Here is a 16,577-nt window from a genome sequence, read left to right on the forward strand (position 1 = left end):
CCATATTTATACTTTTTTAGCCGCATTTGCGTCGTTTTTTGACACTACATCAGCGCAAACTTACAAAATACACTTGTATTTTGTAAGTTTGCACTGCTTTTGCATCACAAAATGACGCAAATGCGGCGCTAAAAAGGTATAAATATGAGCCCAAGTGCTTTAAATGGGAACAGCAGGGGCGTATACAGGTCCCTGAGATGCAAGGGGGTCCCAACCCTTCAAGAGGCCCCCAAACATTCAGGGGGCCACATTCAGCCCAAACCTAATGCACACCTGTGGGATATGGGATGATCAGGGACCCTCAACACATTCTGTAGGGGATGGATGTGCATCATTTTACATGAAGTCACTGGCAGTGGGCGCTAGATTAACCTTACAAAGTAGTAATCGGTGCCATTACACCGCAATTTCTTGCACATCGAGCACAAGGGACACAATTCCTTGTTTTTGAAGCTATTCATTTATTATTTATTTGCAGTTTTACATAGGCATACGGCCTAGGGGCATTGGAGAGCTTTGCATGAGCACCATATCACCTTACAAAAGGTCAGTTTTGGGGGGTTAGGGGCTGGGAGATTCAGAGATTTGCCCAGAATCACAGCTGAGACTCCAACCTTGCTCAGAAAGAGCTGAGACTCTAACCCTGCTCCCCAGTTTCAAAGTCTTATTAAGTGCTGTCACCGATCCATGCGCCTCCCGAGCAGGCCCTGCCCCCGTCTCATTAATTGTGCACATTCGGGCCATTATTCTTCGGTGTTCAGATCACGTGTGAAGCTATTAGTTGCATCCGGGGGAAGGAAACAACTGCTGCCCGCACGGCCGAGGGCGGCTCTCACCTTGTCAAAAATCACAAGATGAAGCATTGAGGCTCCGTGCGCAGCCACTCCACACTGGACTGAGCGGGATGATGGGATCACAAACGCACCAAAGCGACCCCCTCTGCAACCGTTCATAAATGCACAGGGAAATAAATTATATTCTTCCCAAACCCGGAAAGCCAAATTACACAATCTCTTTTAGGGTTTTTACTAAGAGGCTTCGCCCAAAAACCCAGGCAGATGCTGCTGGAATAGAACACGAGATTGTTCTCAGTGGATGGACCTCAACCCAATATAATTTAGCATTTGTTCGTGTAAGTGACATCATCTTGCACAAGTGTAGTGGCATTCACACACATGTCGCCAATTACATGATATCAAAATTAAGTGGCATTGCGTTTGAGAATTTTCCTAGGAGCAGTTAGAAACACTTTGCAATTAACATTAATAATTTCAATTACATTAAAATTAGCAGCGGAGTAGCATGATGGAGACCGGTGAGCGCGTTTAGGCGTGTTTAATAGCCCTTACTGCTGCTCGGTGTTTATAAACAAAGGAAGGAACGTGCGGGGAACGGCGACGTCCTTCCCTAAGCAGGCTCCTCCGTTCCCGAGACCGCGGCTTTGAAGTGTCACTTTCATCCGCTGTTATTGACGCGTCGCGCTAAGATTCCGCGCAACCACAACGCGCAACTGGCAGTCACTCCAGCCCGCCTGTCTGCGGCAGGACTGGACTCGCAGGACATCTCCCTCCATGAAAGGGATGGGTTGGGTACCTCAGAGGTGCACTTGACTCACTAATTAATCCCACGGATTCCCTTTTACGAGCCAACAGGTAGGATTACGACACCCCCCTCATTCTTTATCAATTATCTCTCGGCTTCCAGAGAGCATCGATCCGCTGCTCCCGTGATAGCTGTCAGTCCCGGGGCGGGAGTGGATTATGAGAGACACAGACTATTAACTAGGGGCGTCTCGCCCTAAGGATCCGATCCAGATCGATGCCAGCCCACCGGGCCCAAAGCAGTGCGGGCCCGTATCTAAAGAGATCCCTTTCGTGTGTGTGTTTGTTTTGGGGGGTGGGGGTTGTCTTGCTCAGTGCTCCATTCTAATGTTTAGAGGCTTCTTGTTTGTCTATTACTCTTTTTGGGCGAGGAGATGACCTTTTATTCCATTCATCATATAACTACACCCCTTCACTTGTTTGACTTTAGATGGATTCTGGTTTGCCGCGACCCTTTCAAGTTTTTGAGGTTAATACTCGTTCCTATGTGCCCATTTCTGAGAAATGTGGGGTGTACTCTGGATTTTATCAATTTCAGCATTCACAGAATGGATATAGATCTGGTGAGGGTGTCTTTCACCTTTATTTGGACTTATTCTTCCAAACCACCATTTTTTGTGTGTGGTGGTATTTGATTTGCTTTTCATTTTGTTACATTATTTTTCTACATAACAAGGTTATACTTCTTTCCTATGTGTGTGTTTTGTGGGGAGCAACAGCTCTGATTTTCTTTTAGCATTCAATTATTTATAGAATACAAAGTAGCCATTTTTAGGGATGCAGCCGTTGCTCCCCTTTCCCAGTTGCTTTGGCAATGAAGGCTCAGGTGGGAGTTATTTTGCTGTTACTACTTTCAGGCGCACTCTTTTAGTCTTTGATTTCACTATTAAAACCCTCCGCCAACTCTCACCTTTCTTGAATAAATGGCCTGGTTGGCCTGTTGTGTTTGTTTATTAGTATTATTATTTTCATGTGTATGTTTTTTTTTTTACTTTCGTATATTTGTAGAAGGCTTGTATGCTTGATTTTGGTGCGGGGTGGGCGGAGGCAGAGTTCGCCCCGCCTCTTCATAAGTTTTCCACTGTGGTGTTCCTTGCTGGTGTGTCTGCCTCACCTCCCACCCAAGCAGGGGCCCTGGACTGCAGGGCGTGATGAAGTGAGGAGGGGAGCCAATTGCCTGGCCGAGGAGGGGAGAGATAGCTGCTGGCTGCGGGCTGCGGTAATTGCCGGAGACAGGCAGGGCTGGGGGTTGGGCCGAGGTGGCCGCGTATATATAGTGAGCTCTCAAAAATTGAGAGGCATAAATAACAGCAGGAGTGATCTCAGCCCGCAGAGCCCCGCTCGGACGTGCGCCAATAAAACGCTCCCGCCCCCTAGAAAAAAAGAGGAGAGGAGGAAAGCGAGGCCCGGTCCAACCGAGGACGCAGGAGAGGGGTCCGGGCTCGCACTGCCCGGCGTGGCCATGGAGGAGCTCACCGCCTTCGTCTCCAAGTCTTTCGACCAGAAGAGCAAGGAGGGTTTGGGGGGGCTGGGTGTCGGCTGCACTCCTGTTGCCGGTCGAAAGGATGGCATCACGTATCGGGAGGTGCTGGAGACTGGCCTAGCACGGGCCCGAGAGCTGGGGGGGCCCGAGGACGGCGGCCCGCAGGAGCCCACCGAGGGAGGCGCGCACCACTGCCCCCTCTTCAAGGAGCTTCCCGAGTCCGAGCGGGACAAGCTCAAGGACTTCGGCAGGGGGGGTTCCGAAGGTAAGAGGACAGCTGTGGACGGCACGGGGGAGGGAGTGTGGTATGCAGGGAGGTGCAGGGGGAACTTCCAACTTTACAATATCATCTGGAGGACACCCTACCTCACAGTATCACGTATGTATGAAAGTCTCACCTGCTCCTCTCCACAGTATCACCTTCACCCTATCAGTCAATCTTAACACCTACACATTACCACCTCTAAAAAATAACCTCACATACACATACATCTATGGATACCCACAGGGCTTCGTGGCGCTAGGACTAGATAGCACATCATCTCCACTGTTTCGCATATACACATCAGCATTGCATATCGGCCCACATTATCTTTCCACCCTATCGTAGCGTGCACAGCATGGCTTCTACTGCACCCTCCCACTTTATTCCCCCACAAGACACCCTCCTCATTATTTTCGCCCACTATTGCCCCCATATCACCAGTTACGCAATCTTATTCCACACTATCCCCTTCACAACAGCACTTGTGTATTCTCATCCCACATTTTCACCTCCACAGTATTCCCTGCACAGTATCAGCCCACAGCATGACCGACGGTATCACTCCTGCAATGCCACCTGCCATTACCACTCACAGCCTGTCACCGCCAGCATGGTACCGGCACAATGTAACCACAGAGTACCAACGTCGAGCAGTTTCACAGTATGCGGTGTAGCGCCATGGTAACACCACGTAACATAACCCACACAGCATCGATATCATATTGTCGCACCCACTGTACTGGTTACATAATATTACGCCGGAATATACACTTTCAGAGTAACTGTAGCTATCCGGCCAACCCCCTGCCCACAACTGCACCTCAACAATTCATACGTTTCTTGAGTTTTGTAGTTCGACATGAAATTGCCTTAACAATGAATGGATGCTACATTTTTTTAAAAAAAGTTGAGCGGTCTGTGTAGCGCCTCTATGGCAACATTACGTGGTGCTGTTTTGTTTCCCAAGCATTTGCATTGATTGAGGGTTGTTTTAGGAGGGTGGACGTAGGACAAGTTACATAAAGCGAGTATCAGTCCTAAATTGGAAGCGTTGGCATATGTGATAGCGCACAACACTATCCACTAAATCTCCTCTGGGCGCTTTAGCATTTAGCCTAGACCTACAGACGAGCAGCCCTCTGCACTTCCTGTATCCAGGCTCAAAAGACTTATTCGCTCTCTAATTCACTTGGAGGGGGTTATCCGTGTACTGAATTTCAAGGAATAGCGAGCTTGCTTGTACTTTGAGAATTATTATTTTTAACTATTATTATAATTTGTTTTAACTCTTGAAACAATTTCCCAGCCTGTGCAGCGGTTGGCTCCTTTTTCCGGGACCCAGGGTAACAACACACAGATGTGTCGGCGGCTGTTTTTCCCATTCACAGCGCAGATACAGGAACTGTTTCCAATTTGAGTGAGGGAGTGTGGATGGCGCGGAGTCCTGCGCTCTGACGGGACATTTGCATTTCAAACGCTGCAACCTTTCGGAGGTCTGCGCAGACTCCTTGTGCTGGGAAAAACGAGTGCCCATTTCAGTTGACAGAAAAGAATTGAAACAGCGAAATTCTTCTAGATCAAGGGGTTTGGATGAATGGCTCTGGCCCTGTAAATTAAAGCAGAGGGAAGGTTGAATACTGTTTTCCACGGCAGCGCAGGGCGTGCACTGGGGAGAAGGTTAATGAGATTTGGACACGATAAACCAGTATAAATATGATCGTGGGTACGTGTGCAAGGGAAAACGCACAAACACACACAGAAAAGCACTCTAACTCCTTATGGTGCACACAAAGCACAGCCTCACAATATTATTTGTTTTAATTTAGATTTTAAATGAAGCGCTAGGTAACATTTTACCTTACCTTCAGAGCGCTAAACAGTAAACAGGCGGGCTTTGTTATGCATAAAGATTTGGATGGATAGAAAGGTAGGTAGAAAAATACGTAGATTGATAGATAAAAGAACTTAGCTACTACGTAAAGCACAGATAAAAACATAGGCGACCGGATGAGATATATTTTAATATACAGAAAGATGGATATATTAGATAGATGGATTGGATAGGTAGGTAAATGGATGGCACTGAATTGTTCTAAATTAATCTGTTGCTCCCATAAACAATGCATAATTCCAGACATCTTATTCATAATATATATATTAACAGTTATAGAAAAGCAGACAATCTATCTATCTATCTATCTATCTATCTATCTATCTATCTATCTATCTATCTATCTATCTCTTAGGCACTTGTGAAGCAGACACAAACGCAGACAGACATTTAATGGCACTCCAGTATCACAAACACACGAATACATTGTGAAGTGTGTTATGGCAGCAGGCCTGTCTAGTGGTAGGTGAAGTCCTCACCTCACTCTGTAGACTTTGGACTCTTGGTGGGGGGGAGGGGGGTGGCTGCTGCACTAGGCCCTGTTGGGGAGCAGACCCCTCCTCCCCCCAGGTTTACAGTAAAACACAATCTCGCTGTCACCCGCGCACCCCACAGTGGAGGCTCCCTTCTCCGCTCCGAGCCGTGAGTTCAGGGCCTGCCGCACCCGGGTGCCTCTGGGAGAGTCTCACCCACCAGATTCCCGGCCGCTCCTCCAGCGCGCTTCTGCTCTCCGGCAGTCCAGCAGTTCCTCTCACTGATGCACTCGATGAGTGCGCTTCAGGGGACGGAGAGGTCAAAGGTCATGATTTCCATCAATATAATGATTTTGTCAGTGGCACGTGGGCAGCATATCCCAAGCCACTGCACTCCCTGGTGTGATCTCCACTCACAAGGCGCCCTGAAGGGAGACAGCTCCCTCGGCACCCGGTCTCCCTTGGCCAGCCTTGATCTCTGATCCGGGGACGGTCCATCCGGGGAGAGGAAGCGAAGGGACAAGGTCACTCCTGCCGTGTAAAGGCACCAGCCGGCCCAAGGGCAATATGCACCCGAACACCAGCTAGAGTACAGCACTACACCGCTTCCGGGAGCATCAGATGCGCATGCACGCATACTCGTGCACAGATGTCTATACCATGACGCTTTCTTTATATGCACGTGCGCATATAGATATGGAAACAGAGAAGATATACTATATATATATATATATATGCATGTATATGTTTGTGTGTGTGTGTAAATATATGTTTGTTTGTGTATATACATGTGTGCGTATATATGTATGAGTGTGTGTGTGTAAATATATACCTATGCGCGTATATCTATGTATGCGTGTGTGTTTGTATATGTGTATGTTTGTAAGGGTGTTTTTGCATAAACAAGGGTTGCTAAATGCAGTGCTCTCACCTCGTGTCTATATTGTTTTATGAAAGTTTGTTAATTTATCAGGGTTTCAGCATATATATATTGTATTTCTAGAGAGAACGAGATAGAAAGTAGAATGAATGAATGTACCCTCATACACATTATTAAATAGATAGGTAGTATTTGAAAATATTCGCTACAAAACACGTGTGATTAGTCACTATAACAGACTCCCGAAATCATACGATTCTCCATGAAATAATTTCAAGCTTCACCTAAATCAACTATCAAGAACTTGCCTTCTGAAGGGCGAGGATTGGAGTTAGAACAGCAAATAAACCCTGAAAGAAAATTGTAAGAAATAGAGTTGGTCCGAATTTATTAAATAAATACAAGTCAAAATATATTCAGAGAGACACTTTTGCAGGCTGTATTTTAGGCTCGACATTTTTTTTTTTACAAATTATTTTTTGCGATTTTGGACCATGTACATTTACTTACGCATACCCATCTCTCTCCCCACGTACATTTACACATATAGCTATACATTGGTGAGTTCATAGAGAGCAGTGGCGTATGCCCATCCATCTGTTAATGTCTACCTAAATAGACACAGTGACTTATTCACGTGCACACACACCCACACGCGCGCCTGTGTTCCTGTTCCAGGACTTGTCTATCAACTTCCTAGCATTTGTGTGGTTTTACAGAGTATATAGCCCACATACACTTAGGTGTATACATAAACATAGGTAATTCATGCACCTTTTCTCAGTCTGTGGGTCTGTGTGTGTGTGTGTGTATATATGTATACACAGATACATACATGAATCTCTCTCTATATATACATATATATATATATAGTGAGAATATATGCATGTATGTATATATATTGATATATATAGAGAGAGAACTGCGTTTATACGAAGCAGCTCGGGACTGTCTATCCACCTACCAGTACATACATAGATTAAACACACTTGTCTGCGTGTTTTCGTGCGTAGTCTTCAAAAGATAGTTATGCCTCAGTACATTCTTCTCCATCCTGTGTACAGAATGTCTGCTTTCATACCGTGCTCAAAACACTGTGCTCCTTCTGGCAATATATACTGCAAATAGCATCTGGCTTCTTTTGTTCTTTTTTTTGTATCCAAGTTTGCGAAAGTATCATGTTTTGTTGCTGTTAAGTGTTAGAAAGATCGAGCTGCTTTTGTTAATTCAGTTAGCACTTTGAGTCTGTACATAAAATGTGCGTCTTCGTCGCACAATATTTTCCGAATGCGTATGTCACAATTAACACGTCTTCACTAACTGTCCTTTCCTGTAGCCCCGGCCTCTAGAAACGGGGAAGCCGTCCATAAAATCATTAGTCACATTAATACACGCAGAAATTTGTTTGTGAGAGAATGTTAATAAAAAAAGCCATACATTACAAACGTAAATACCTAACAAATAGTTCTCTGGACTGCGTTGTATGTTCAACTCAGTTATATTTTTAAATTGTATTTGTATAGCGCTTACTACCCCTGACGAGGACAAAACTAGGTAAAATATATCTCGTTGTTGTATTTATTTTGAGGGTCACATGAGCATTGATCAAAATCTGGAATTGATGCATGTGCAGACTGAACAATTGAGAGTATAGGCCGCGATGGCACAATTTTGAGAAACTCAGATGAGCCTCGAAGCTTCATCGACGATGCGAGAAATATTTCAAAAACGACCTGTGGCTTACTTATAATTCTGATTTCCTAAAGCACCTCCCACATCTAAATTAAGTACAAAGTGTATGCGTGCGCTGCCATGGCATGCAATGTGCAGTTATTCCAGCAAAAAGTATTAAAGAAGGGAATAATTGTATTTTTAGGCATAAACTTTAGCTTGGGCACCGACGGCCTGCTCTGTTCATAGCAGTAGCATGCCCGGGGCAGAGCCGCATGTTCCCCTTTGGTGCTGGTGAGACGGGATCTCTTGGCGCTGGTTTCTGTCACTTACGCCAGAATGTCTGCGGCCTGCGCTATCCGCACATCCCCACCTATGCAGAAAGCGGGGTAAAAATGTTACTTCACACAAAGTGAGGTTGTTAAAGGTTAACCCTCAGGTGAACACTTCAGTTGAGAGCTTCCACTCTGATTTCACGCAGAATGTTTTTCAGTTTTCTGCAATTTACAATGTGTGGCATTTGAGCCTCTAGGCGCCCATACATAAATAAAGCAACAATTCTCTTAATAATATAGACACTATTACACGTAAACATCTTACTTATAGTAATAAGCACACAGACACATACATCACAGGAGAAATAATAGTGATTACAGTTATAACACAAATGTACATACTCTTACCTTCGCACTTACCTACACTACATGTTCTTTTCTACGAAAGAAAAAGTTTATACTTGTAGGGATCAACTTATTTATGTGGTCTTTGTTTATTTTATATATTCGATTAGTCTAGGGTACGGAATCAGGCGAGCAGGTAACGTGTTCGTTTTCTGCACTAACAGTACTCCCGTTTCAGGTGTTCCCTAAAATCCAGGTCTGACCAAAATATGCAGCAATGTTAAAATAAAAAATAACACAATAAAAGACAATAAGTGGGGGAGTTGTGTTTGTGCTTCGGTTCGGAGGAGCGCGTGTCAGGGAAGCCCACGGTGTGTTTGTATATAATGACATCATGTGATATTGACACGCTGGGCGCAGATAAGGAAAGTGAGGCAATCCGAGGCAGCGAGAGGCAGAAAAATAGAATAAGATAGATGGAGGCCTGGAGAGACAGGGCCGGAGCAGCGAGAGGCAGAACTGAGAGGAGAGACAACGAGAGGCCGAGTTAAAATCGGAGAGACGTCGGGAGATGGGGAGTAAAAGGGAGAGGCAGCGAGAGAGTGAGTGCAAGAGTTAGAAGGCGCCGAGAGAAGAGAAACAGAATTCAAGGCGCAGCGCGAGGCAGAAGTGGAGTGGCCGGAAACTGTCGGAGACAGCGTCTAGAAGACGGGCAGGGGGCGACCGAAGCAACCTTAGAGAGAATCGGACAATAGAGTCAGCTCTTGTTTTTCTGATTATAGGAGTCCCCGAGAGCGCTCTGACAGGGGCAGTGAGAGACACCGAAGCTGGGAGAGACGGGCAGACTTAAAGATAATCGGACAATAGAGAAGGCTCCGTCCTGCGTTACTTGTCTAGAGGATGGCATACAGTGGGAGACGGAGACAGCGTGAGAAAGAGCGGGACACAGAGGCACCCGCCCCTGCCCAGTTGTCTCCTCTCCGCCCCAGCACTCGCTGCCTGGTGGCTGACGCTCTGCCTGCAGCGGTGGTCTCTCCCTCCTCGCTGTGGGGCTTCCAGGCACCGGCCCGGAGAGCTTTCGGTTACCCTGCGAGCACCAGTGCTTGTTGCATTCCCACGGTCTGAGGACTGGGCCAGCAGCTGCCGCCGCTCGGGGAGGTACCACTGGAGCACGGAGCTGTGTCCCCCGTGTGCCCCCGAGCGCTGCTCCCAAAACAGACACTGACAGCGCGGGTAACACACACTGAGGCAGACTCTGGTGAACACACACTGGGACTGAGGCTGGCCGGGGTACACACACTGAGAAAGGGACAGACTGGTGAACACTCGTAGGGCAGACTGTGGTAAACACACTGAGAAAGAGGCGGAGCGTGGTAAACACACTGAGGATCAGACTGACTGTGGTAAACACATTGGGACAGGGGCTGACTGCGGGGAACACACAGTAGGTCAGACTGTGGGAAACACACCGGAAGAGAGGCAGGGGCTGACTGTGGTTAACACACACTGGGGAAGACTGTGGCAAACGCACTGGGAAAGGGACAGAGGCGGAGCGTGGAAAACACTCTGGGGATGAGACTGACCGTGGTAAACACACTGGGACTGAGAGTGACACTGGTAAACCACTGGGGCAGATGCTGACTGTGGTAAACACACTGGGTATGAGACTGACTGGGGTAAACACACTGGGACCGAGAGTGACACGGGTAAACACACTGGGACGGAGACTGACTGTGGTAAACACACTGGGGATGAGACTGACTGTGGTAAACACACTAGGACTGAGACTGACAGTGGTATACACAATGGGACAGGGGCTGACTGTGGCGGACACGCGCTGGGGTAGACTGTAGCAAACACACTGGGAAAGAGGCAAGGGCTGACTGTGGTTAACACACACTTGGGCAGACTGCGGTGAACACACACCGTGACAGGGACAAGTCGCGATAAACACACCCTGGAGCAGGGGCATGTTGTGTAAGCAGGCAATGAGGCAGAGACATGGACAGGCTATGGTAAACACACGACAGGCAGATGCACGGACAAACTGTGCCAAACGCACACTGGGACGGGCGGCTGCAGTAAACACACTGAGACAGGGGCAGACTGCGGTAATCACACACCTGGTCAGGGGCAGACTAGTAAACACACACTTGGTCAGGGGCAGACTCTGGTAAAAAAAAGAATAATAACAAAACACAAACACTCGCAGATGATAGGCATTGTAGATTCAACCAATTAGAGTGTGACCCGCCAAACTTTGAGACCGAGTGTGGTAAAATGGTGTGGGACGGGACAGGGTGCGGTAAGTACACGTTGGGGGACGTGTGGTAGACCCACACTAGATCAACGTGTGGCTAAGTAAACATTGGGACTGGGCGTGGCAATGCAGGGCTAAGTGTGGCGAAGACACGCGGGGTCAGAGTGTACTGCGTGCAGTGTAGAGCAGTCTCGTAGACACTCGGGGCAGGGGAAGAGGGCCAAACACAGGCTTGAGCAGAGTTTTAAAAGCTCGGCGGGCAGGTGCAAAGTGTGGGAAACACACTGGGATGAAGTGCGGTAAACACATTTGGGAAAATCTGAGTATTTGATAAGCATATTAAACACACAGCTGTAGAGTGTGGTAAATACAGGGAGCCTGCGCAAAATGTGGTAAACACAAAACGAGACAGCTTGTGACAGAGAAGGCTAGATCAGAGTGTAGGAGAACAAACAATGTAGCTGGTGGGTGTGATAAGCAAGAGCAGGTGGTGGTGTGGTAAACAAAGCGAGAATTTGGTAAACACTTTGGGACAGGGCAAAATGTGGTGAGCACGAACTGAGGCTGCGTGTGAAGCAGACATATTGGACAAGAGTGTAGACAAATACTCTGGAAGTTATAAACACGCGCAGGGGCAAAGTGTGGTATGTAATGGGAGGGGGTAGAAGGAGGTAAATACGGAGATGGGTCAACATATGATAAGCACAAACTGAAGCTGCCTGTGACGCATGAAAAATAGATAGGATTGTAGGCAAGACAACACTTCAGACGCTATAAAATACACACAGGAGTAGAGTATGGAAGACAGTGCACAGGGCAGAGAGGGGTAAACAGCAGCGAGACAGAGTGTGGTAAATTCGCTGAACACAGGGTAGAGCATGCTTAAGACAGCGTCACAGGGCTAGGACACACTATGGTACAAAGACTAGGCCACAGTGACGTAAAAAACAACTTTTGCTGCAAGGAGTGGAGCGAGGCCTGTGTTTCTCATCATTTCCCCTTTTGCAGGCATCTACGAGTGCAGTAAGGACAAGCGGGAGGACGTGAAGTCGGAGGACGAAGACGGCCAGACCAAGCTGAAGCAGCGGCGGAGCCGAACCAACTTCACCCTGGAGCAGCTGAACGAGCTGGAGCGGCTCTTCGACGAGACGCACTACCCGGACGCCTTCATGCGGGAGGAGCTGAGCCAGCTGCTGGGGCTCTCCGAGGCCCGGGTGCAGGTGAGGAGCAGGCGGCGCCCCAGCCTCCGCCCACAGAGCTATTGGGGACTGGGGGTCTGATCCATGTGCTAAGGCTGTCCAGGGCTCGGTCCAAGTGAGGAGTAGGCCATACCTCGGTCTCTATCCCTCTCTATCACTGACCTATGGGTGTGGTGTTGGGGGAAACCTTAGCCAGCGGCCGGGGTCACAGTGACCTTGAGGGCCACTGTACCCAAACACCCAATTTCAACGTCGAGTTATTGGGGGAGCTTAGACAAAAGCTGATGCCGCTTGAGTTCAGTCAGGCAGAGGGTCCTGGCCCCCAGAGCCCTACCACGTCCTCTGAGGTGAGGGGAGAGCTTAGCCTCATGCTGGGGGCGAGATATCGTGGTGCCCGTGAGAGGTAGGGCTCCACACCACAAACCCACTTCAAGAACTCTAACACTGATATTGGGGGGGGAGGGGGTGGCTTTGCTAGCGGCTTGGTCCGACCGAGGTCGTGCTGCATGTGAGAAGCAGGTCATTGAATCTACAAACTCCACTTCAAGGACCCTAACAAGGCCACTGGAATTATGGGCAGGAGAGGATCAAATTATGCAGCAGAGTTGACTAAATTAGGCGTCAAGAAGCGGCAAATTATGCAGCATAATGTGGTGTATTTTGTGATGGTATTGCTTCATTATTGTATTACCTATATTAACACTGTCCAAGCAAAGTATTCATCTCATTAGTAACACTTTAGCACCTGTATGCTGCAATAAGATACTGAAAGATGGTCAGCCATCTTTGAGCAGGTCCTTCCACTGGGCTGCAGTGTGTTGCTACCTTTTTAGTATATTTTGGTCCATCTGAGCCCTATATTTTTTTTAAAGTAAAATCTGAAAATGATGCAGCAGATGCTGGATTATGTGGCAACTGAGTTAAACCCATAATTTTCCAAAAAACGCAGCAGAATCACCTAATTTCAGTGGCCCTGCCCAACACAGCAGTTGGGGTAGGGATATCTCAGTCAACTGCTTGGGCCACCCAAAGTCCTGATGCCTGTGAAGAGTAGGCCGGTATGTTCACAAGACCCATTTCAAGAGAGCGCTTAGACAAAGCCTGATGCTGCCTCGACCAGGTGTGCAGTAGGCTGTGACCCCCTAATCGCAACTTCTCGAGCCCTAAGGCGACCTAATGCAAGAGAGGGGCTCAGCCAGTGAATTTGGGAGCCTAAGGTCTGGGTGCAAGTGAGAAGCAGGCTTATTACTCCAAGCTACTGAAGGGTGATGTCCAAAGTTAGGTGTAGTGTTGAACAAGAGCGGTAGTTACATAACAAACATTGTATTCCATGGAGCTTCTAGGCCAGGCTGTCAGCCAGTCAGTGTCAGGGCCCTCTCCATACACTACAGGACATGAAAATGGGTGTGCAGAGTCTAGGGACACTGCATCTCTTTGTGAGACATTGATGTACTAATATTGTTCTCAAAGATAGTAAATAGCTTTAGATACTGGCTGTTTCCCTCATCTACTGGCCCGAATGGTGAGGACACATGGAGAGATTGGTAATAATTCCTAGCGTATTGAGTGTAGCCAAGTTCAATAATGATGTGAGTAAACTGATTGTTATTTCAAGGAAGTTTCAGGTGAGGAGCTGGATCAATGCTACATACTTCATTCAGGGTAACAAGCCTGGCTGAACTGCTGTGGTCATTCTACTGCAGGTGCTTATATAAGTGCTTCACTGAAGTATACAAAAAAGTAATGGGTGGAATACTTGAATTAATCTCAGCCACTGGTAATCGCTCGAGGCAGCATCCCAGTCCATCTTTATTTTGCGCACCATGCCACCTCAATTTGTATCCACTCATATACAAATCAGTCTTGACCCTGCTCCAGTGGAAACAGTCTAGTCCAAACTGCCAGGCCAGGTTCTCCATAAACCAGAACACAAGCATCCCAGGACCCGTTTTTCCCGAAATAGGGCTCAAAAGTCGTGTATAGGTTTTCTAGTGGCACAGTGTGCACAAAACCTGTATCTGGGTATACCCAGTCGACTTAGGGCATCATCCTGGATTAAAAGCGACAGGGTCAGAAGAACACAGAGAAGGATGAGTGGGAAAGACAGAGAGAGAGTGCAAGGGGAAGCCAAACAGAGCCTGGGCAAGAAGAGAAGAACACAGGGAGAGAGAGAATGGAGTGAGAGAGAGAGACAGACAGAGGAGGGATAGAAACAATTACAGACAAACTGAAAGAGATGGAAACAGACATGAAAGTGATGAGAAACCCTACTGAAAGAGAAGCAGGAAAAGAGAGAAAGAAAACTATATAGCGAAAATAAATCCAAACAGACACAAAGAAGGTGAAATTAAAAGAGAAACAGAAATTTCTGGAGTGTCAATTAGACAGGGGCGGGATAGGGAGGAGCGAAAGAGAGTGTTATAACGTCATTTCAGGAAGAGAGATTGAAATAAACAGCTCATAATGGAGGCACGGAGGTGGAAAGAAAGAAAAATATAGGGTGGTGGATAAAGGGAGAGGGGGTAAAGGGATGATGCGAGAGAGCAGTGCAGGTAGAAACTGTGGGTGGGAAAGAAGGGGGCATAGAGAAACTGTGGAGAGAAGGGAAAAGGGGTTAAAGTAGGGAGAAAAAAAAAGAATGGAGGAGGGAAAAGGAGAAGGGAGGAGAGAAGAGGACGGGCTTAGTGGCAGGAAGTACCCCTCACAGTGGCGAAACAAAGGCCCCAGCGGTGAGGTGGGCCGATCTCCAAAGGGCCCTCTCAGCACAGTACACTGTCCAGGGGAGACAGACTCCTGACTGGGTCCAGGGGGCGGCCCCCTCAAGGTACTTTGCAGCCCCCCACCTCTAGTTTCGTTTGGCCACTGACCCTCATGTGTGCCCTCATTGCTTCCCTGTCGCCCCCCCTGAGGATGACCTGTGCTGTGGCTCTCGAGTCTCGGCGCACTTCCGAGTTTCATAAACATGACGTTATCTATTTAAGGATCGACAATTAATCACCGGCGCACATCGATTCCCTTCGCAGTGCACATTACAGAGGCGGGGGGGGGGGGGGGGTGGTGGTAGACGTGAACGAGAACGAGAACACGGGAAAGGTCGACTGTGGTCTCCCCGCCTCTTCCTGCTCGTTGTGGCGGAGGTTGGGTGGGGGCAGAGATTATCTGCAGCCGGAGGGTGGAGGCCCCCGCTGCCCCAGAGGCAGACATATGGATTTTTGTCACTTAAACCCAGCCCATCTGCCACCGGTTCCCGTCCCCCTCAGTGCTGTCAGATGTCTGAAGACCTCAAACAACCGCACCCCACTGCAGGGGCAGCCGGAGGGGGGGGGGGAGGGGGGGCGCCGTTCTCCTCTCTGCCTCATCTACCCCCTGTGACGTGGCACCCAAAGGGCAGTGTGTGTGGGGGGGGACGTGTGGGGATGTTTCCAGCCGCCCGCTCCTAATGTTAAAACCCCCGGCTGTGCTCTGACGCGAGGTGGTATCTGTAACAACAGGCGGTGTGTGCACGTCTGCACACCCCTCGGTTTGTTATGCACATGGGAGCCCAAGGGGCAGCTCTAGTACAGGAGCCTGCACCGACGGTACTGTCGTGTGAGCCCCAGGAAAGCTGCGCTGTCATATGATCACTCCACTTAATAACTGCGCCCATTAACGGTACATCTGTCATTGTCACCTTGGCGCGGCTTCGAAATTAAGTAAAACCAATACATCGTCTTCTAATTGTCATGTGGCTTGTAAAGAGGGACGTCCTGCGCGGTGCAGGACGGGAGAGTGCTGGAAACACGCGGGTGCGGGGACCGTCGTTCGAGACACCCCATCCCTCACGCCCCTTCTCTGAGTATACAAACAGAAGTACACACACACAGATACTGCCACTTTCTTAGACACACACGCACACTCCCCAGCTCTGTCTCACACGTTTATATTCACACAAATATTCACAGCCTCCCACGTACACAAACTCTCTAATACACATACAGGTTATGTCACACACAAACACAGATAAACACACAGAGAGACTCAAATACGATCTACACAGAAACACGTACACACCACACAGAAACACTCCTTCACCCTCACTGACACATAAGTGCGAGTGTATGCGAAAATAAGTAGCTGCACAGAAAAGCAGGAACATGAACATAGCTACAGACCTAAACCTAGTTTCCCATTATATTGAATATCAGAACGCAGAAAATATGCATTTCTCGGGAAAATGTAATTACGGTATATAATA

The 16,577-nt window shown here is 48.1% G+C and overlaps 1 protein-coding gene across 2 annotated transcripts in view; it reads left to right on the plus strand.

Moving 5' to 3' along the window:
• Positions 1 to 2,806: 2,806 nt before the first annotated feature.
• SHOX (SHOX homeobox) overlaps positions 2,807 to 16,577 on the plus strand; it is a 56,052-nt gene continuing 42,281 nt past the window's right edge. Inside the window, exons 1-2 of one of the 2 annotated variants that reach the window (XM_069204315.1) lie at positions 2,807 to 3,349; positions 12,153 to 12,364. In XM_069204315.1, the coding sequence (XP_069060416.1) occupies positions 3,064 to 3,349; positions 12,153 to 12,364 (498 nt within the window). In that variant the 5' untranslated portion in view covers positions 2,807 to 3,063. The remainder of the gene's footprint in view (positions 3,350 to 12,152; positions 12,365 to 16,577) is intronic. The other variant, XM_069204313.1, reaches the window with a different exon arrangement.

This window comes from Pleurodeles waltl, chromosome 8 (genome assembly GCF_031143425.1).
Source record: "Pleurodeles waltl isolate 20211129_DDA chromosome 8, aPleWal1.hap1.20221129, whole genome shotgun sequence".
Lineage (NCBI taxonomy): Eukaryota > Metazoa > Chordata > Amphibia > Caudata > Salamandridae > Pleurodeles > Pleurodeles waltl.